A 19,949-nucleotide genomic window follows, 5' to 3' on the forward strand; every position below is an offset into this window, starting at 1 on the left:
CTTAGGATCCTGAGCCACGTAGCTAAATCCATTTCGCACCTGTCATGCACAGTCGCTGGCACTACAATAATCTTAAAATGAAGGCTCATTATAATTCGGCTGTTCTTAATTCAGCTTCATTAAGCAAGTAAGCCTTTTGTTTATTAACTTTTGCTTTTGGAAAAGAAAATTGTGGTTGAAATTGTGACCCATTTCTCACGACCCGTAGTTTTGCCGACTGTACACCGCTCCCTTGACCGCCCCCTTTTACCTGATTTTAATTTCCTTGCATCAGGGTCAGGCCAGAATGACATTGATGCCTGGGGCCTCATCACGTGTATTAAACTTTATTTTAACTTCATCTGTGCAAAGGAAATTTGTGGCATCATGTCGTGGCATTGTTTCTTTGGCGTTCTTATGAGAATGGCCAACTGTGGCTCCTCGCCAAAGCATAGAGAGATCATCTGACCCTGTTCAGAATTTGCAGACGTCGTCCATTCACCAATTAAGTTGCCTACCCTAAGGCGCCACCGCTGGACACGAAACGAATGGTGATACTTTGACTCTTCGCCCTTTGATCAAAGATTGGATGAAGTAAGCCCAGTGGAACGATAGATTGTATGGCATAACAGATGGTGTCGTAATTCATTAAAATGACTGATGATCCATTCGTCGACAATGCAGCTTCTTCCACATGTTATTCCCACATCCAGTAATCGTGGCACGGTTTAGAACACTTGAACTCTATAATCCTCCCCCGCTTCAACAGGTCTGATTCGGTCAGTTGAATGGTATTGACTCAACAGCATGACAGAAACAGATCTTTAATGGCGCCATTCTTTTGCCTTCACCATCACTTTCTAGATTCCCATTCGTTCCTGCTTATCACATAGGATCAGTGGCTTCCGTCCCCGCTTCTTCTCACCGACCTCCTCAGTCATTCTTTTGTCTATAAGTACCACCTTCCCCTGCCATAAGAATTTCAAATGCTACGACTCCAAAGACCTTGGTCAACACCTATGTCTTGCAAAGGTCACTCACCCTCCCTCTACCTCGTCAATCATCGCTTCTCACAATGATTTTCAAACCGTTTCTCTCCCTCATCATCCTCTTTGGTCTTCTGGCATGCCTTGCCACAGCCGCCCCGCAACATGATTGTCAATGTTCTCGGCACAAAGGTTCCAATGGCGGCAGGGGCCTGAATGCCCGCTCACAAATGTTGCCTTCTCCATGGCCTCCGACTAAACCAAAGGCCCAGAAATATCGCCAAGACGACACCCTACTATTCTGGGACGGAGAGTCGCGGAAATTCAAATGCCTAGTCACGAGCTACTTTGTGAACCGCTCAAAATCACCTCTGCGGCCTTTCATGAGAAACAAGATAGTGGACGCAGTCAATGACACAAAGTTAAAGGCGTGGAAATGCCCAAAAGGAGGACCAGTCAAAAAGTTTCCAAAGGGAAAGCAGGTCAAGAAGATCATCAAGTTGGACGAAAGAAATCATGAGAAGCCAAAAGAGCCGGAAAAGCCGCAAAATGAAATCAGTTAAATAAATATGAGGCACGAAATCCGCACCTCGCTGGGTAGCACAGAGCTCAAGATCAAACAAGTCAGCAAAAGCCCGCCAACCATCAACGTCAAATTCATCAACGTGGCCTCTACAGGACCCGCTTCGGCAAAGATGGAAGCCCAATGGATAAGCATGGGTTCGAATGCGGGCTATTCGTCATTTCAGCGAACCGCCAGGACCTCAGAAACCGTAACGAATGGGGCGTGGGGATGTGTGTCGGTGAATAATGCGGCCGATGGTATAGAATATGAGGATTGTCAAGCCGACATGGATTTCGAGTCGAACACTATTGAGTTAGATCAATAGAAGGCAGTAACTACAAAAGGGTGCACCAGGGGCTAAGAGACGGCAATTACTTGATAGACATTCCCCTCCGATTATCTTAGCTCGAAAATAATTGCTTACCCTAAACCATCTTTTGTATCCTGCGTGCCAACATGCGACGAGGGAAACCACATCCGTGAAACCGCCTTGTAGTGTGAGTGCAGGGGCGCAAAGAAGCCTTCATTGGGTTCCTCGAAGCATATTTCAAGCGCAAAGTCTCAGTAGGTGGGGATTGATCAATGGTATGGTGAAGTTGCGCTTCAGAAGACCTACCCTGTGGCGAAGGCGCAAAAGTGGCTGCGATACATAAAACAAGCCATCATCGAAGCCAAACAACCAGCTTCACCAATACCTCTAGCCACAAGATGAAAAACTTAAATGGCCAAGCAAGGCGGACGGCCGAGCTATGAATACATGTCACCTCCATCGGTCATCGAGCGTACCATTTTTATGCTTAGAAGGCAGTTCAGGCTTCATGTTGGCTATTGACCCTCAATTAATCTCTCAATAGCACTCAAGTCTAGAGTAAATATCCCCAAAATACATCCTAGGTAAGCTTCAAGATCTAAAACAGATCTCAAATACAGTACCCCACGATCACTTCGCTTGCTGCAACAACGCAAGCCTCTGTCTCTCTCGCTCCGCCTCATACTTGACCCAGCACTTCTTGCAATCTCTCCAATTTCCAACCGCCAGTGCTGCAACCTCATAGCAATCTGCCCAGTCGCACTTCTTTACTTTCTTATCTACGGCTTTCTGGCAACGACTCACAGAAACCTCGGGAGGGAAGTTCCCAAGGCATTTCTGGCATTTCTTCGAGAGTATTCTGATCTGACACATGACTCCGGCTGTCTGGGTTAGATATTCAACTGGGGAGATGTCTTTGTTATGTAGTGGTGACGAGGGAGACTTGGGGAATCGGCGAAAGGATCCTGCGGAAATGGAAAGAGACTGCGAGGATGCGTGACATTATATACTTGAGATTCGAAATCAATCACTCATTATTATAATACATTTACAGTGACAGAAACTATGATGCTTGGACAGCAGCTCTGAAATGGACCTAAATTAACAGAATTATGTCGTCTAGAGCTTAGTGTCTCATCTGACCGAACACAGCATCATTCCGGTGACAAGCGTGTTTCCCAATCACTTCCATTACTAGCATAGTTATCACAGTAGAACTACATCTGTTTAAGGTTGTGGATTAAGATGAGTTCATTACTATCTTCTGCAGGTCAGATCCGCTAGATTGATCCATCTTTGACATAGCGGTGTAAGACAATCGGGTTCCAGAGTATCACGGCCACGCGAATAATTGCCCCACTGCCCCATACCACTCGATCCCGTAATGCAAATGGCATAATTTGTTGCTGGCTGTTTTTAATTGACGGAGACCAGCATCACGGTGAATGGAATACCGTAGATCAAAGCAGAGATGAAGGACTTATTATCACTGAATTGCCAGTCGAGCCAATTATATACATTATATGCCACATAATTATTTGCAGACTTTTGCAACCGTAAACCAATGACTGAAAGGTTGCTGCAATTCAATTGATGGACCCTAATACCGACAAAACGGGAGCCGGGTTATCTGTTAGTGTTGGGCTAAGGATTCTTACCAAGTCAACTATTGACTCAAGATCCACATTCAATCAATATTACACCGACACTATTGATGACTCGGTACCAAGCTTGAGACACGTCGCGCTCGGTCCGCAAAACATCAAAGACTCTCAATTGAACAGCCAAAGTACTACGAACACCAGATTTAGAAAATAACAGTGCATTGAATCACTTCCAATATGTAAAGCTATAATATCAACCAAAGACCATCGCTTAAGCAATCCATCGGAAGTTGGGGTTCTTCCAATCAAGGTCCTGAATCTCCTGCTGCGACAGACCAGCCAATTCAGCTTCAGCAGAGCGACTAGCCCGCTTCCGGTTATCGCGTTTGATCCACCAAAGAGTCGCGGCACCAAGGACAAGAATCGTGCTGGACGTAGCCAAGTTCAGGCCGTTTCCGATGGGGTAGTTGGGCGCGTCACTCTTGACGAAGGACCAGGTAGAGATCAATCCGCCGACGTTGCCGAACATGACTGTGAATAGTTAGCGTCTTGTCAAAGGTGAGGGTGATGTTTTGATGAACATACCGTTTGTTCCGATGGCTGCGCTGCGCGCCGTATCACTGAGAACATTGGCGCTGATGTGCGAATTCGTCAAAGGCGCCAGTGCAAATGCTGAGCTAGCGACAAGGAACGTCGCTCCATATCTCGCATGCCCATTCGTCGTGCCCAGAAAGATCGCATAACCCACCATGACCATCGGCGCACAAAGAATAATAAAGATCTGTCTCCTATCAAACTTGTAGCTGATTCCCGGAATAAGCACCGTGAAAAAGGCACCGACAACATATGGCGGCACAGTAAATAGCTGTTGAGAAATAGTTGTTCGCTCGGGATAAATGGTTCGGACGATGGTGGGCAGGAAGAAGGCGAGGCCTTGAACGGTGATGTTGTCGAGGAGGAAGATGATGGATGTTGAGAGTGTGAGGGGACTGCGGATGCCGGCGATGATCTTGGCGGTGTCGATCTTGTCGAGGACTTCGGTTGTGCCAAGACGTTCGGCTTTGATGCGGTTGAGGGCGAGGGCTTTTTCTTCTTCGGTGAGCCAGGCGGCTGATTGGGGACGGTCGGTGAGAGTGGCTGGGACTCGTTAGCAATGGGAGAGGTCATGAGACGGGGAGGAGCTTACCGAACGAGATGATAGACAGACCGACGGTGATGATACCTTCAATGGCTGGTCAAAACGTTAGCGACTGATCGTGCTGTAAGTCATGAGAAGGCTTACCAAAGATCATCTCCCAGCTGGTGAAGCGTCCAAAATTGGGAAGCTTCAAAATCGCCGATGCCAAAAGACCTCCAAACGCACCCGCCAACGGCGCCATGACAATGTACAGTGACAGCCGAAAGGTAAGTTCGGATCGTCTGTACCATCGCGACATATAATATGCAATACCAGGCAACATACCGGCCTCAAAGATCCCCAACACAAATCTCACACCACAAATCTGATGAACATTCGACACAAACGCTGTAAAAATAGAACAGAGGCCAAAACCTAACGATGTCAAGGGGATGAACCATCCGGGACCCATGTATTTGCAGAGAAGGTTGGCTGGGATCTCAAAGACGATGTAGCTGATGTAGAATACTGATAGGACGAGGTTGTAGTCGTTGCCTGTGAGGCCGAGATCTTCTTCTAGGCCTGCAAGACGGGCGTTTCCTGACTCGCGTTAATTTGGAGATCTAGTGAGTAGGGAAAGGGAAGGGAACGCGTACCGATGTTGGCGCGGTCGATGAAACAGAAGAGATAGAGGAGACAGACGGTCGGAACGATCATCCAATCAATCTTTCGACGAAGTCGAGCCTCTGCCTTGGGATCAATGTAGAACTGCGCATTCTCAATACTGCAAATCGTGAGTCAGACGTGGTGGTCTAATTGAACGAAGCACGGAACGCGTACCTCTCAACAGTCGCACCGGGAGTCTCGGTCATGTTGGACGCAGTATCAGCGCCATTCTGCAATTTCTCGTTCTGCGCGCTGGTATCCATCTTGCTGAACATCAATGAGAAAGTGATGATTGAAAAAAAAAAAAAAGGTTAAAAGATCGACGTCTGACCCCCTTTATACCCAATCTTTCGATCAACTCTCCCCCAGCGCTAGTGCTGAGCGGGGTTTTGTGTGTCTTATCGGATCCGGGGTACTGGAGTTCGCCGTTTTACCTGGGGTAGAGAAATCTGGGGGAACGGAAACTCTCACCAGCTGCCGGCATATGATATCGGCTTTGCGAGGGATGTGATTGGTTCGGTAGGCGATTAGGGTTCCCCGCGGAGATTGCGACTATACTAAGCTGAGACTTGGGGCCGTGGGGTGGAGGTGCTGATAGGTTGGTGTTCCGAGGAAGATGAGTTGGAATGCGCTGCCTTCCGAGGGATGATGTTGGCATTGACGGTGCCCAGACTGGTCTTTTTTTTATTAGAGTGATGCGTAATGTTAATCTGGGTGTTTATTTTAATGCTTATTTGGTGGGCCACGTGGTTGGGAGGGAGGTCTAGATTGATCTCGATTGAGGGGATCGATCTGACCAGTCAGATTCGCTTCCGGGGGCGGTCTGGGATCGTTGATCGTCATGTCAGCTTTTGAACAAAGGGGTTTGGGCTGCTATCCGAGGAAAGCATTAACCCTCTAAGTTGATGTCGGAATCTTCATTAGGAGATAAAATACAACAGGAGGAAAGTGGTCCTATTATTCGTGGAATAAGTCTTTTGGCATGGATCGCAAGTTGACAGGCCACTCTTTACTTCACAAGCCAAAACGAGTTTCTCGTAGGATAAATGCCGTGCTCGAAAAGGGGAAATATCTCATATAATTAGAAGGAAAAAAGCAGAATGCATTAGAGTCAGTATGAGAGGAAAACATTCCCTCATTCAACGTGGAATTTGTTCAGTTGCATGAACAGTAAGAGCATAATTGCTGCCTGCCACTGAAGTGTAGGGTATGTTGCTGACCGTCAGCATTAAACGTTGACCGATGAAAACACAAAATGCGCGGGATGCGATAAGGATAAGGATAAGCTTATCACAATCCCTGCACTACCTTCGCTGACCTCATTGGCCATCTCATCTGTCCTGATAGCGGTCGGGTAATATTTGACCCGTCGACTAAGCCAACATGAGACGACAAGTTAGCCTAATCACATCAGCTCAACAACTCATATTTCACCCCAGTGAGTTGAAACATTGTAAAAACAATGGAGATCAAATTCAAAGTCCAAAAAGCCCCCGCAATTCCGAAACCTCCCCCGAAAAACAACACACAGCCTTCAACTCTAGCATTCGTGCAAGTCAACCCTGCAAAAAAAGATAAAGCAGCCCAGCGAAAAATCCGCCAACATGTAATGAAAGACATAGGTCTCTCCCGCAGAATGGGCGCAGTCCGTACACCAGATCCAACAAGCCAGTCAATCTTTATCCCGACATACTGGGGCGACGCTCAAGTCTGCTATAACTTCCGCCGACTATTTCGGGCGATGGATATGGTGTCCGAGGGATTGTTGTCAATAGCTATTGTCGATCCTGTTTTGAGATTGAGGCAGAAATTAACGGCGACCTTTGAGAGTCCACCGACTGTGGAGGAGATTCAGCAGTACACTGAGTCGTTGAGCTTGGTGAGGGAGGGGATTGAGGCGGAGAGTAAGGCTAGTGAGAATGCTGTGATTGGGACGGTAATTTGTCTGGCGACATTTGATGTAAGTCGTTGAAATGGTGTTGAAGTTCGATGTTGGCTAATGAGGTAGATGCGTGCTGGAAACTCAGAGTCGTGGATGGTTCATATGGCAGGGCTGGAAAGAATAGTTGAAATGGCTGGGGGAGTTGAAGAATTGGACTCACGCCCCGCTATCCGACAATCTCTGTTCATGTAAGTCTTCCCACATGGGGTATTGTATTCACTAACTCCTGTAGCTGTGACCTCTTAGGCTCAATGGTAGAAGACGCTGAACCGAGATTCCCTCTACCTCGAGATTTACCGACCTTACCCAAAGCTACCCAATCCCGATACGTTCAAAAGCTCTTAACGTCATTGAGAAGTGATGACCAGCCGATTAAGGAACAAATTGCTGTCATCGATGGTGCCCTCACATCAGCGAATCAGGTCGCCGTCTTACTAAATGAAGTATGGCGGATCAGTCCATTTGCGCTTGATCTCCTCATTCCAGTATGCGCCCTGGCACATCAAGTCTTAGCACTGCAAAGAATGAATTCTATACAGGAACGACATAATTCGCCGAGTGCGACGTCTACTGGCCTCTTTGCAGAGATTATCCGCGTCTCAGCAGTTTCTCTATTCGCATTGGTAACGACACAAGCTTCCGGTGATGCGCTGTACGTTGCAGCAAGAAGGAACACCTCAGTTAAACATCTTATGGCGCAATTGGATGATGAGATTTGGAAGGGTAAAGAGGAGTTGAAGCTTTGGGTGTTGGTTATACAGGTCTGTATGGGTGTCGGTTCTTCAAAGCCCTGGTATCTGGATCAGATTACCCAGACAATGTCACATGTTCGGCTACAATCATGGGAGGGTTTGATGGACTATTTACGAAAGGTGGCATGGGTTGAGAAGGTTTCTCCGCTGGAGATGACGCATCTTCGGTCTGATATTGGGGAATGGCTATCCTAGTACCACCTTCTACAAGCTAATCCCAGTAGTCTAGTAAGTGACGCCACCGCTAACACCAATGTACTGCCCCGTAATCCATCTAGACTTCTCCTGAACCAACAAAAGAACAGCATCACCAATATCCTCGGACGTTCCAGGTCGATCAGCAGCTCTGGTGATGTCAACCTCCCACTTCATCAACTCATCTTCTCGTCCCTTCGGATAAATCTCTGTTCTCACAGGACCGGGAGCAACTGAGTTCACAGTAATACCCTTACTGCGACCAAGCTACTCAGCATTATCAGTGTCTATCAGAAAAAGGGATACATCCAGGTACTTACCTCTCCAGCCCATGTCCAAGTCAAGTTATCAAGAGCGGCTTTGGAAGCTGCATACGAAGAGGCGAAGACGTTTCCTCTTTTGGCATTGGTGGAACTGATGTTGATGATGCGGCCGCCGGGAGGCATGTGAGCAATAACATAGTGAACCATGTAAAAAGCTCCAAGAACATTGAGTTGGAAAACTTTGGTCAATTGCTCCACGTTCGGCTCATCGGTAATGGAACAGAAAAACACGGTCGCAGCATTATTCACTACAGCAGTCAGCTCCGAAGGCAGAGTTTGCACGAGCAACTCACCGAGAATGTCAATATGATCAGTCCCAAACCCCTCAAGGGTCTTGTTCACGAGATGCTTTGCTCCTTCGATAGTATCGACTGAAGCTTGGATAGCGATAGCCTTCCCTCCTGCCTCGCGAAGCGTGGTACAGACGTTCTCGGCGCGATGTTTGGAAGAGTCGGAGACGTAGTTTACTACGACTGAAGCACCGTTTCGAGCGAGGGCGAGGGCAATGCCAGCACCAATGCCGTTTTCACGACCTGAGCCGGTAACGATGGCGACTTTGCCTTGGAGGGTGAGGGTATCGGGCATGGTGGAATTATTTAAGAAGAAAGAGTTTGAAGTTCCCAGAAGCTTGTAAAGAAGATGTTGATGCAGAGACCTAAACACTGGGAGCTCGTTGGACCTTTATACCTCTCAAGGCCATATCATCAACTGTCATACAGATGGTCATGTCGGAGTCCGACGGGGTATCGTCTAAGACAAGACATTGGGGTAACCTATCATTGACTCTGAAAAAGTTCGTTACTGGGTTCCCGAGTTATCCGCCAGCAAGGCTGCTTTGTTGAGTTGAGAATTTCCTAATTAGGAAAATGGTGTTTTATGCCCCACCGTTCTCTGTGGGACAGACGTATTCAACTGACCACTAATAACACGAACTCTGGAGCTTGTGAAGTAGAATGATTGCTTTGACCTCGTTACGCATCATGTTTTAGGACCAGAGTTTCGGTCATAGCTTTGTCTAGCTCTTAAATTGTTCTGGCTGAGTAATTCATCCGTCAACAAAGCCGAAGCGACAACGCTGAGCCAGTCATAGCCATGTTCACGGGAGATTCAAGTTGATGATAAGAAGGGAGCGTGATATTTGCTTCTTTGTTGGGAAAAGACATGTTGACGATCTAAACGAGGGTTAAAAATACAGTTAAGTGGCAAAACGTTAAAGCAGAGGGTTTCTGAATACACTCCCAATGAGAGAAATGTGTAGGAAAGATGAGCAAATGGAGCTTTCTGGATGATAGTTATGCTGAAGATATGTTCCAGAAAGGATGTTATCCGAGGATCCCGTCCGAAACTCAGGTGAAAATCGTTTATAACACAGTAGGTTCCCCAACTTACTGAGATAGGGGATAGAAGTATCCCTGGGGATCTCACCAGGCATTTTGTGATTATGAACCTCTATTCGGATGACAAGTCAAGGAACTTTACAAAGGATTCCTGTAGGAGGTAAGTACTTATTGGCTCACCAATTCTCATCCGCAGGTCGTATATGCAAGAATGGACAACGCACCTGTGATACTGGTACAAGGAAGCCTCTTACAGTAGGGGTCCATGATTGCGATAAGGCTTCCTTACTTGGCCTGGCGTATTTGGCAAAGAGCTACTGTGACTGACTCTACATGCAAAGGGTCTTATTGCGACTGGGCTGCCAATGCCACAAGACTTATTTATCATATTTTCTTTCCATGGGCTGTCTGAGCCCGTCGCGCTGAGATCTTAATATGGTTTATGTGAACTTAGTCTACTAAATCAAGTTAGGAATCAAAAGTGGTGAAACTTGGCAATGTAGGACAGATCAGGAGTGACTTTTACCAATTGCAAATTGTTGGTGAACCTGCTGTACTTTGTACGTTGCGATGTGAATTTTATGGCCGAGCTCGGCCCGGCATCGGAGACTATCCTGTTTGACCAAGAGCGAGCTTCACACCGCATTTTCTCTTCAGTGAGAGAAACGAAATAGAGAATAATGGGAAGTCAACAATACAAAGCGTAATGGAGCCATAAAGAGAATAAAGTAGAGAAATTGGGGTAATGCGACATGTTGTCGCATTCGGAATTGAACAAAGCATAATAGTGGTGTAAAAGTTATATCTCTACTTTGACCCGGGAGGGTATTCTAGCTCTTATGTTCTATACAACAAAAACAGAATTTAATGTCCGTTGATACCGTTTGTGCCGTTTGTGCCATTTGTACCGTTGGTTGTTCCGTTAAGTTCATGGCCCTGTGTTCGGACGTCGTGAATTGCCTTGGCGACATACTGCACGTTTCTCTTGTTCACTACAAATCGTTAGAAAATTCGCCGTCAGAAACACAAAGACAAACTTACACCCAGAAATAGAAATACGTCCCGAATTGAGTAGATAAATGTGGAATCGCTCACGAAGAACCTTGACCTCGAAAGGAGAAAGACCAGTATATGAGAACATACCAATCTTTGACTGTCAGCACTTCCTCGCTATCAATTTAAACACCGTTTGACTCACCTGATCAACAATGTGATTCCATGTACCAGGCGTCTCCAACCTCACCAACTCATCATAAAGAGCTTGTCGCATACTCTTAATACGACTACTCATGACCTGCAGATCCGCCATCCAAGCCGCAGTCAACTCCTCACTGTCCAAAACCGTCTTGACAATCGTAGATCCATATTTCGGCGCCATCGAAATTTCAGATCGGAGCAGGTACGATAACGTCGAGTATGCGTTGTCGCGAATCTCTTTGGATGGCTCCGCGAGAACAAGATGGACAGCACCTGTCCGGTGACCGTACAGACCAAAGTTCTTGGAGAAAGACTGCGCGACAATCATGTCGGGGCGAGGCTGCTGTTGGTAGAAATATCGAATCGCCCATGCGTCCTCGGCGGGATCTCCGGATGCAAAACCTTGGTAGGCTGCGTCGAAGAAGGGGAAGAGCTGTTTTCGCTGACAGACTTCCGCAATGGCCTTCCACTGCTCCTTGGTAGGATCAAGACCAGTTGGGTTATGCGCACAAGCGTGCAGCAAGACAGCATCGCGAGGCTGAGCATGCTCCTCCAGGGTCTTGATCATGCCCTCGAAATCCAACGAACAGTCCGATTTCTTGTAGTACGGGTACAATCTCGGCTTCATACCAACAGACTCCCAGATCATATGGTGATTAGCCCACGTCGGATCCGACACCCAAATATTCTGCGGTCTCAAGTAATCGGCCACGAACCTCGCACCGATATGATTCGCTCCGGTGCCGGAGACAGTCTGCACGCTCGCGATACTCAGATCATCCTGCTCTGCAAAGATCAAATCCCTCGCAACCTTGAGAAACTGCTGATCGCCCTCGATGGGGAGATAATCATGTCTTGTGAGACTAGCCTCCTCAAAGAGCTGCTTCTCAACGCGGGTTACTACATCCAAGGGCCATGACTTTCCCTCGTCGGTGCAGTAGACGCCTACGCCGAGATTGACACGGTCGGGAGAGGCGTCGGCGCGGTAAAGTGCGAGGAGATCGAAGATCTCGTCGGTTGGTTGCGCGGGGAGGGATGAGAAGCACGAGGGGGACATTATGGGCTCTTTGATGGGTTGGGTGAAGTGATGAGGCGGTGGAAGAGGATCGGAGGAGGGAAGTGGGTATTTTTAGTCCTGGGCGCTTTTCAGGGTAGGGCTAGTTTTTTAGCGGTTGATGGGCGCCACTTGGAAAAAATGGGTGAAGTGTTTGTCGCTAACTTTCGGGTTTCTTTGTCGGCAGCCGTCAGATAATGGGAATAATGTCTGCCAGTTGATGGAATTGGCAAATCAGAATCGCAGATGTCAAGTTCAATCCGGAACAATAGCTATGTGTACCAACGGGCTCGATTGAACGACCAGGCAAGTGCTGATACAACTGGCATCACTCAAACTGCTTCATATCCATACTCTCAACTATTCCGTAGTCAATTGCATATTGTTCCACTGTAGACAGCGCATCAGAGTTCCCAAGTCGTTGCAGTTTCGAGATTGGCTCCGAAGTGAAGCATCCATCAAGTGCCAATTTAACCCAATGCAGACTAGCCTCATGTACACCGAGTGTTTATTGCCGAAACACCAATTAGATCGCTCAATTGGTCATCGAAGGTTGCATTGAGATGACAACCGTTTCTATGAGCGACTGAGAAATGATCAGATGAATGCGACTTCGTTGGTATTGAGTTTTGAGCAATGCAACGTTTGTGCGCTGTTAGTAAGGGGGCGAAAATAAAAGGGGGGACTTGGCTGAGACGCCCGGATAATTCATGGTCCGTTAGGCGTTTTTGAAGTCAAAACTTCGGAGACGCCGAGTGGCGGTTCACGATTGTTTTCATCAAGAGAAGTCAGTGAATGACTGAGGAAAGCCATTGTATTACAATAACTAAGAGACGTGTATTGCAGGCTGCTGAGTAGTAATTGTATCTAATTTACCTCTGAATGTTCGTGGCCTGGTTGAACTCAATAGCCTCGAGTCTGCCTCGGCACTTACGCCGGGACCATAGCGTTTCAGTTGCAACACTAACCATACCAGACCAGACCAGACCAGGCAAGTAATCGTTCGACCCACGTTTGCACTGACAATGCGACTCCTCCAACCTCAGGCATCCATACCAATTTTCCCTTTCTCAATTTCTTCCCAAAACAGCCGAGATCTCATCCTCAGCCGAGACCTCATCTAACCCAATCCGACCCATTCATTCCTTCACCATCTTAATCATTTTTAATATCACAAATGCACTCATTATTACCACTATCTTTATTCATTCTTTTCTCTTCCGCGCACGCATCATACGTTCAGTTCAAGGACTGCAGTGTCCCATCCTCATCGGCATATACTTACGATCCAAACAGCCTCAACGTATTTTTAGATAAGCAAGACAATGGAACGACGCTTAGTCTTGAAATACTCGGGAATTATCCCACGATAGCATCGTGTCGGAGATCACTGCTCGACAACGCCTCTGTCGAATTGAGCTTGGAGGCGCTGGGCGGAACGACTCGCTACAATGGCGAGATTCAGAATGCGACGTGTCGAACTAGGGAGTTTAAGCAGATCAACACGGTTTTCTACATGCAGTATCTTGAGGTTCTTTTCAAGATAAATGATCCGAAACCGCTGGCAGCGTATGAGTTTGAGATTAACATTGATGCTCCGGATCATTTCTCAGTGGCGTGTCTCAACGGGTTTCTAACGCCGGATATTGGATACACGGTCCAGGAGATTTCATTCTGGATACCGGCGCTTACGTTTATTCTGGTCGTTTTGGCAGCTGTGTGGAGGGAATGGTATAACCTCGTGCATCCGCTACGAGATGATGATGAATCCGGGCAAGAAAGAAGTTCAAGCCGATCTCATCTGACACGCATCGCCGATTGTCTCGCATATATCCAATTCATCTTTTTTTCCAGCGCGCTCAGCCTTCGACAACCTGGATTTCTTCAACCGGTGGCCAGTTCGACGAGCTGGTCTACGCTCATGACTCGACGGGGTATAGTTTGGCGACATTCGCTGTATTATGGTATTCATGATGGGATCCACGAGATCAACGGCACGTTTGGCGGGACTTCGGGGCTGGAGCATATGACGCAGGTGATGGGGGCTCCAGTAACAGTGGAAACCTGGACAAACATTGCGACGCTGGCGGTTGTCATTCTCGTGCTTTTGTACGCGGTCATTCAGGCTGGGCTTCGTTTGAGATGGACTCGCGATTGGTTTCAGCAATCGGGCAGATGGATGATTGACAGGTCATCGAAACCGCACAAGGCTACGATTTGGGTCGCTTTACGAGTCTACCTGAGTTATCTACTTCTCCCGCTTACGGCATGGACGACGTATCAACTCGACAGCGCCAGCTTACGCCCGGTTTACTATACACTGCTCGTCATCGTGGTAGTTGTTCTCTTGGTTATTGGGTGCTGGTGGGGAATGTCGCGGAGTCCTCAAGACATGGGTTATTTACTGGTTGACAATCTTCACAAGCAGACACCGGAGGAACCCTCACGAACCCAGGACTATTACAGCTATGTTACATTCATTCTTCTTTTCGCTCGGGGCGTCATCATCGGTGGATTACAGCGTTTCGGGACCGTGCAGTTGCTTTCGCTCATGGCTTGTGAAGTCATTCAGTTGGGTTTTCTCGCTTGGGTCAGCGCGACATCTGGGATACTGTCAAAGCCAGTCTTGATCGCCGGTGCACGACTCTCAGCGCTTCTTCTCTGTTTAGGAATGATTCCTGATTTGTGGAGTCATACTGCCGCGAGTGCGCTTGGCTACGTGTTGCTAGCTTTCCATGCTCTGTTCTTACTTGGGATGTTTCTTTTTCCCTCAGCTTACGACTCTGCCCGTCTTGGCGTCCCTTGTTACAGTGAATGGCAGACTCCCCAACAACCTGCTCGCGACTCTTCACTCGAGCGACCCCAGGTATGTCCCCATGACTCATCTTGACGAGTACAAACACTAACCCTTACAGGTTTACGGCCTTCGTCAACTCTCAAGACGTCCAACGACAAGAACAGACCTAACAAATCAAAGCATCATGGATCACGAAAGAAGCAGCAGTCTATCAAGCTCAGCCAACTCATCCTCCGACTCCGCCAACAGATCCTCCCGCGGTTCAGAGTCCGTATCCCCCGAACTCCTCCGGACATACTTCCGCTCCCCCCGCCCCGAAAGATCTGTCTCAAGTCTTTCCGACAGACGTCAATTCTCATCATTCGAATCATCACGACCCGAGCGCTGTGCATCACGATCTTCACCACGCCATCAGCAATTTCCATCCTTTGATACCGCACGCCCACCAACCGTTTACGAGAATCCTGCGGAGAGGAATTCCGTTGGTTCGAGTTTGAGTACGGATAGTGGAGATTTGGGAGAGCAGCCTTCTGCGTGGTCGGCGATATTGCCGTCGAATACGAATGTGGATTATTCGTTTAGGGAAACGGATTTGTATTATGTTAAGCCAAGGGAGGTGTCGTTTGGCAATGCTGATAGGGTTGATGATGGCGAGGGACAGGCTTCGGGATGGGCTGGGAAGCTCAAGTTTTGGTCATGATAATTTATGTAATCAGTTTTCTTTGTCTCGGCTGGGAAAAAAAAGGTAATGGGAGCGACTGTGATTCAGGAATAATAAGTTTAATGAACACTGATTCATACATTTGAACTTGTCACTGTGAACATTTACGCTGGAAACAGAACGAATTTGTGACGTATGTCAGCGTGACCATCTGCATCATAGCTGAAGCCGAAGTGATGACAGACACCAGATCACAAAACAAATCTATCAGCGAACCGAGAGGAGTCCACACATCGGAGCAACTAATCACGACGTATCATGGCTATAAAATAGAGCACGCCTCCCTACAGACGGGAACCTATTCCACCACCATAAAATAACCAAGCTGCATCTAGAGCTTATGACCAAGAACAAAAGAGAAAGAGAGAAAGATGACGAGAACGCTTCACGAGCTTACCGCAGAGACAGAGTTCTGGGAATGTCACCAGACAAAAGGCGACGGCAAGACTTGTTTCAAGATTAATGAAACTGAGGACAAGGTGTGCATGGCGTGTAAAGCTAGGCGAGATAAGGGAGACAAGGCTCTCGATAAAGATGGCCTCGAGATTGGTGCTGAAGAAAATTGAACACGGGAAGGAGTCTTGGGAGTTCAAGAACTGAAGGAGGCTGGCCTAGACAAAGTGCATCAGACAGAGTGAAGTTGTTGTTCACAGTATCGTCGCTGCGTTGTGATTAGCACATCTCTCCTTGTCACCGTGAGTGTTTATGATTGAATGCAGCAGATATGTGATGCATGCTGAAATAGTTCACTGCCAGCTGCTTAGGGAAGAGTTTACTTGCTGAATCAGCTCATGGAAGCATAACCTCTCGACAGTGGCTTGCGACTTGGACATCATAGAGCATGGCTACAAAAGTAGTGGTATCGCCTACAAACAGAGGAGGCGAACAAGTAAAGCGCATCAGGATCTGATTCTACAACTCCAAAGCCATATTTAACCCACAAATTCCAACCATGACGGAGACATACAACAAACCTCCTGAGACAATTCTGTTCTGGAAGTGCAAACAGCGGAAAGGCAAGAAAACGAAATGCAATTATATTAATAAAAAGGAAAACATGAACTGTCACAGCTGCAACACAAAACGGGACAAGGGAGATATCGCCCTCGATAAATACAATCGTACCATTGGTATGTTGAAAAAGGTGGAAGGTATGGTAGAGCATTGGGAGCATTATGAGTTGGATGATGAAGTTAGGGAGGGAGAACTGGAGTGACATCAGGTGGAGGGAGCTAGCTGGTGGTTCTTGGAAGCCAGGAAGACTCATGATAAAATACTATAACAATTATGCGTCTCTCGTTCATGTTAGTCCATTGACAGAAAGTGCGAAAACTCGAAAATTTGAACTCTTTGCAGATTCCTTGTGAACTCGTGTGTTTAGGTTCTCACGTCGGACAAGGGCGACGGCTTTGCAATATCAATACAAGAGAGCCTTGTTCCAAGACAAGGGAACTAAGAACCTGACCACGATCTCCAACGCGATAAGCAACACTTTTGCTTCGCTGGAATGTTCTTCGTGGACATATGTGAATCGGCGTGACTTCTCAGTGTCTCATAGTTTCTCCAATCACTGGCATGTGAGACCCCGGACTCAGTGTGACTGACACAATCTCAACACAGCAGTGAGTTTATGTCAAGAAAACACGAAGGTCGTTGGCGCAACGGCTATATACACCATGAATAGGAAGCCTAAAGCATCTGCTACAGCAAACAATAATTTCTCCTATCAACGAAACATAATCTACAATGCTTATGATCAACAGAATTCGAGAGGACACCGAGGTTTGGAAGTGCATGCGAACGAAGAGCGATGGGACAGTCTGCCCCGGGGCAACCGAGCCAGCACAAATGCTATGTGGAAAATGTGGATTGAAGCGGACGGTGGGAGCAATCGCTAATAACGAAGATGGCAAGAAGATTGGAGAGTTGAAGAAGGTTGAAGATACTGGGATTGAACATTGGGAATTCAGCGATAATTAGCCTTGTATTGGAATTTATCCAGCAGATTCTTCAGCCATGATGAATTGAACGCAAGCAAGTATTTGATAGTATTATTTGAGATCTGCTATGTCTTCCTCCATATTACATCTGTATTTATCACGCTTTTTGGCAACAATAAAATGAATTGCTGAAGCAAGTCGCAGCAAGGTGTGCCGAACTACTTAACCTCCAACCTCAAAGCATCATACTGTACATAAAGCGTATCAGGCAAAAGCGCCGTCTCAACACTAGAAGCATTATACGGCAAACTCAACACAAACTCATTCCTTCCAGATTTCAGCTTCGAAGCTGGAAACTCAAACTTGTGCTCAATGTTCTGACAAGCTACCGCGCTGCGAACAGCACACGAACCGCTTCGCCAGTAGGGAATCACCCATGTATCTTCATAGCCTCCGTTGACGTTGACGGTCCAGGGGAGATTGCTGTTGAAACGATCGTTGACGGGTGTCCACTTCGCGTTACCGTTTCCAGTACGTACACCTGCGAGTTGGACTGTGAAGGTAGCTGTTTTGACACTTCTGAGTTGAGGCTTGGTTAGGTCAAAGGTTATGGTCCAGTTGTTGACGTTGTCGTAGTAATTCTCTGATCGCAGGTGGTTTCCCTTTGCAGCGATGAAGGACCAGTGAACGTAGTTCAAGTCTTCAGCTTCCTTATCCTTTCCGATGTGAAAGCTGACGCCCTTTGGAAAATCTTCAACAAAGTCGTATTTGCCCCAGTAAATGCGGTACTGCTCGGGTTGAAGAGGTTTTGAGGTATCAGGCGCATATCCGTGAAGGTACTCCCCTGAGGACTTGTCTGGTGTTCCAATACGCCAGAGCTCTTTGCCAGCATTGTCTTCTTTCCATGTGAAACTACCCTTGTTGTGAGATTTAGAAATGCGAGTGTCGTCTTTGATGAACCATCCAAAGACTTCATCAGCGTAGATAGTGACTCTATACACTCCGTCGACGACTTGAGGAATGCTGAAACTTCCAGACTCATCAATCTCAGCCCAATACTGAAGCGACTTGGTATTGAACACATTGAGCTGGAAATCCTGCTTGTTCTCAGAAAGAACAATAATCGGCTTCTTTGCGCCCTTGGGAAGCTTCACTTTGCCACTATAGGTAGTTCGTTTTGCTGAAGGTGTAAAGTTCGGGACATGCTCGGCAATGCTGTCGTAGAACTTTACATTCCACTCTGGATCCGCGTACTTGGCAGCATCAGCTCGGAGATCGGCAAGGCTTGCGTCTTTATCGCCTTTGTTGAAGTAGTAAAACTGAGGACCCCAGGTTCGATCAAAGCCATGGGTAATGTTCGGCATCGGTGCGCCGTGGTGCCCAGATACAATGTAATTATACACGATACCATCAACGACGAGGTCGGAGTGCAAGGGTCCGCCGTAGTATGTCTCTCGCGTGTTGTGAACCAGCCATGCGCCGAATGTACTTCCATCAGAACTGGTGGATCCGTCGCTGAATTGGCCATGAACGTCATGGTTACGCCAGCTCTCTGAAAGACTGTACTTGGTCCAGTAGTCCGAGTATTGCTCCACATATGGGTCATCGGTTTTGTTGCCGACATACCAAGTAGCATCTTGGACTGTCAAGGCACCGGAAGCGTCTGGCAGAGGACCATAGTTCCCTTCGCTGGTGGAGAAATGGGTCCAAAGCTTGGTATTCGGCCTGAACAGGGTGCGTAATTCGCCAAGGTCGCGCAAAAAGGGCTTTGACGCATTGAAGTATGTAAGGCGGGTAAACGCATGCAGACCAGTCTCTTCACCTCTAAGGAAGAAGTACTGCGACAGAGTCTGGTTGGTGGGCTTGTAGGTGTCGCTCATAATAATTCCACCATACTTTGTTCCAGTAGAATCAGTGCCTTTGACAAGGCGGAGATCAGCGGTGCTACCCGGTGTCCAGAAACCGGTTGGGATACAAGAGCAGTCGACATAGGGACCCTTGCCGCTGTTTCCGCTCAGCGGTCCGAGCAGATCTTGGCCATCGAGAGTAGCATCGATGATGTGTCCGCTGGATTTAGCGAGGACAACTGCGAATCGCTTGTTGGAGAGGGAGATGTGGGTTGAGTTCTCAGCAGTAGTCAATTCGGCTAAAGTATGGCTGATTAGCCCAGCGACCAAAGCCAACGACTTCAACGAGAAGAGCACCATGATGAATGTGCTTTTGATCGCTGATGTCCACTTAAAAAGAGACTTCACAGGCTTTAAATGCAAACATTGTCACTCGGCTCAATTGTACCGAAGGCTTCGGCAGTAAATGCACCGGGGGAAATATGTCGTCGTTTGTATGGATGGGATAATTTAGCCGCCTGAGTCCCACCACTGGGCCGCAAACGACGCGGGGAAGACAGGGGCAGATATGACGATGTCTTGACCACGACAGGCTAAGATCTGCCTCGACAATCCTA

At 47.5% G+C, this 19,949-nt stretch overlaps 10 protein-coding genes across 10 annotated transcripts; 6 read left to right on the forward strand and 4 right to left on the reverse strand.

Annotated features, from left to right (window-relative positions):
- Positions 1 to 1,054: 1,054 nt before the first annotated feature.
- On the forward strand, positions 1,055 to 1,528 carry FOXG_21093 (uncharacterized protein; the record flags this gene model as incomplete). The annotated part of the gene is made up of 1 exon (XM_018401437.1): positions 1,055 to 1,528. One exon carries the CDS (start codon positions 1,055 to 1,057, stop codon positions 1,526 to 1,528), a length of 474 nt encoding a protein of 157 aa, XP_018252309.1.
- A 6-nt stretch (positions 1,529 to 1,534) lies between these two features.
- Positions 1,535 to 1,855, forward strand: FOXG_13153 (uncharacterized protein; the record flags this gene model as incomplete). The annotated part of the gene is made up of 1 exon (XM_018393106.1): positions 1,535 to 1,855. One exon carries the CDS (start codon positions 1,535 to 1,537, stop codon positions 1,853 to 1,855), a length of 321 nt encoding a protein of 106 aa, XP_018252310.1.
- Positions 1,856 to 2,251: 396 nt separating this feature from the next.
- On the forward strand, positions 2,252 to 2,362 carry FOXG_21094 (uncharacterized protein; the record flags this gene model as incomplete). Its single annotated transcript, XM_018401438.1, has 1 exon — positions 2,252 to 2,362. One exon carries the CDS (start codon positions 2,252 to 2,254, stop codon positions 2,360 to 2,362), a length of 111 nt encoding a protein of 36 aa, XP_018252311.1.
- A 1,257-nt stretch (positions 2,363 to 3,619) lies between these two features.
- Positions 3,620 to 5,691, reverse strand: FOXG_13154 (uncharacterized protein). Its single transcript, XM_018393107.1, has 6 exons — positions 5,402 to 5,691; positions 5,218 to 5,345; positions 4,727 to 5,161; positions 4,631 to 4,675; positions 4,030 to 4,581; positions 3,620 to 3,975 (listed from the first exon to the last, which is right to left on the reverse strand). The coding sequence occupies exons 1-6, from the start codon at positions 5,500 to 5,502 to the stop codon at positions 3,716 to 3,718; spliced, it is 1,521 nt and encodes a 506-aa protein (XP_018252312.1). The 5' UTR covers positions 5,503 to 5,691; the 3' UTR covers positions 3,620 to 3,715.
- A 945-nt stretch (positions 5,692 to 6,636) lies between these two features.
- Positions 6,637 to 8,322, forward strand: FOXG_13155 (uncharacterized protein). The gene is made up of 3 exons (XM_018393108.1): positions 6,637 to 7,187; positions 7,236 to 7,357; positions 7,402 to 8,322. Exons 1-3 carry the CDS (start codon positions 6,690 to 6,692, stop codon positions 8,114 to 8,116), a joined length of 1,335 nt encoding a protein of 444 aa, XP_018252313.1. The 5' UTR covers positions 6,637 to 6,689; the 3' UTR covers positions 8,117 to 8,322.
- FOXG_13156 (uncharacterized protein) lies at positions 8,147 to 9,024 on the reverse strand (the record flags this gene model as incomplete). The annotated part of the gene is made up of 3 exons (XM_018393109.1): positions 8,147 to 8,383; positions 8,437 to 8,687; positions 8,733 to 9,024. The coding sequence occupies 3 exons, from the start codon at positions 9,022 to 9,024 to the stop codon at positions 8,147 to 8,149; spliced, it is 780 nt and encodes a 259-aa protein (XP_018252314.1).
- A 1,380-nt stretch (positions 9,025 to 10,404) lies between these two features.
- FOXG_13157 (aspartate aminotransferase) lies at positions 10,405 to 12,610 on the reverse strand. The gene is made up of 3 exons (XM_018393110.1): positions 10,975 to 12,610; positions 10,818 to 10,923; positions 10,405 to 10,768 (listed from the first exon to the last, which is right to left on the reverse strand). Exons 1-3 carry the CDS (start codon positions 12,028 to 12,030, stop codon positions 10,641 to 10,643), a joined length of 1,290 nt encoding a protein of 429 aa, XP_018252315.1. The 5' UTR covers positions 12,031 to 12,610; the 3' UTR covers positions 10,405 to 10,640.
- Positions 12,611 to 13,066: 456 nt separating this feature from the next.
- FOXG_13158 (uncharacterized protein) lies at positions 13,067 to 15,646 on the forward strand. The gene is made up of 2 exons (XM_018393111.1): positions 13,067 to 14,893; positions 14,943 to 15,646. The coding sequence occupies exons 1-2, from the start codon at positions 13,205 to 13,207 to the stop codon at positions 15,522 to 15,524; spliced, it is 2,271 nt and encodes a 756-aa protein (XP_018252316.1). The 5' UTR covers positions 13,067 to 13,204; the 3' UTR covers positions 15,525 to 15,646.
- Positions 15,647 to 15,916: 270 nt separating this feature from the next.
- Positions 15,917 to 16,111, forward strand: FOXG_13159 (uncharacterized protein; the record flags this gene model as incomplete). Its single annotated transcript, XM_018393112.1, has 1 exon — positions 15,917 to 16,111. The coding sequence occupies one exon, from the start codon at positions 15,917 to 15,919 to the stop codon at positions 16,109 to 16,111; it is 195 nt and encodes a 64-aa protein (XP_018252317.1).
- A 1,372-nt stretch (positions 16,112 to 17,483) lies between these two features.
- Positions 17,484 to 19,755, reverse strand: FOXG_13160 (rhamnogalacturonate lyase C). Its single transcript, XM_018393113.1, has one exon. It carries the CDS (start codon positions 19,690 to 19,692, stop codon positions 17,704 to 17,706), a length of 1,989 nt encoding a protein of 662 aa, XP_018252318.1. The 5' UTR covers positions 19,693 to 19,755; the 3' UTR covers positions 17,484 to 17,703.
- Positions 19,756 to 19,949: the final 194 nt, after the last annotated feature.

This window comes from Fusarium oxysporum, chromosome 12 (genome assembly GCF_000149955.1).
Source record: "Fusarium oxysporum f. sp. lycopersici 4287 chromosome 12, whole genome shotgun sequence".
In the NCBI taxonomy this organism is placed as follows: domain Eukaryota; kingdom Fungi; phylum Ascomycota; class Sordariomycetes; order Hypocreales; family Nectriaceae; genus Fusarium; species Fusarium oxysporum.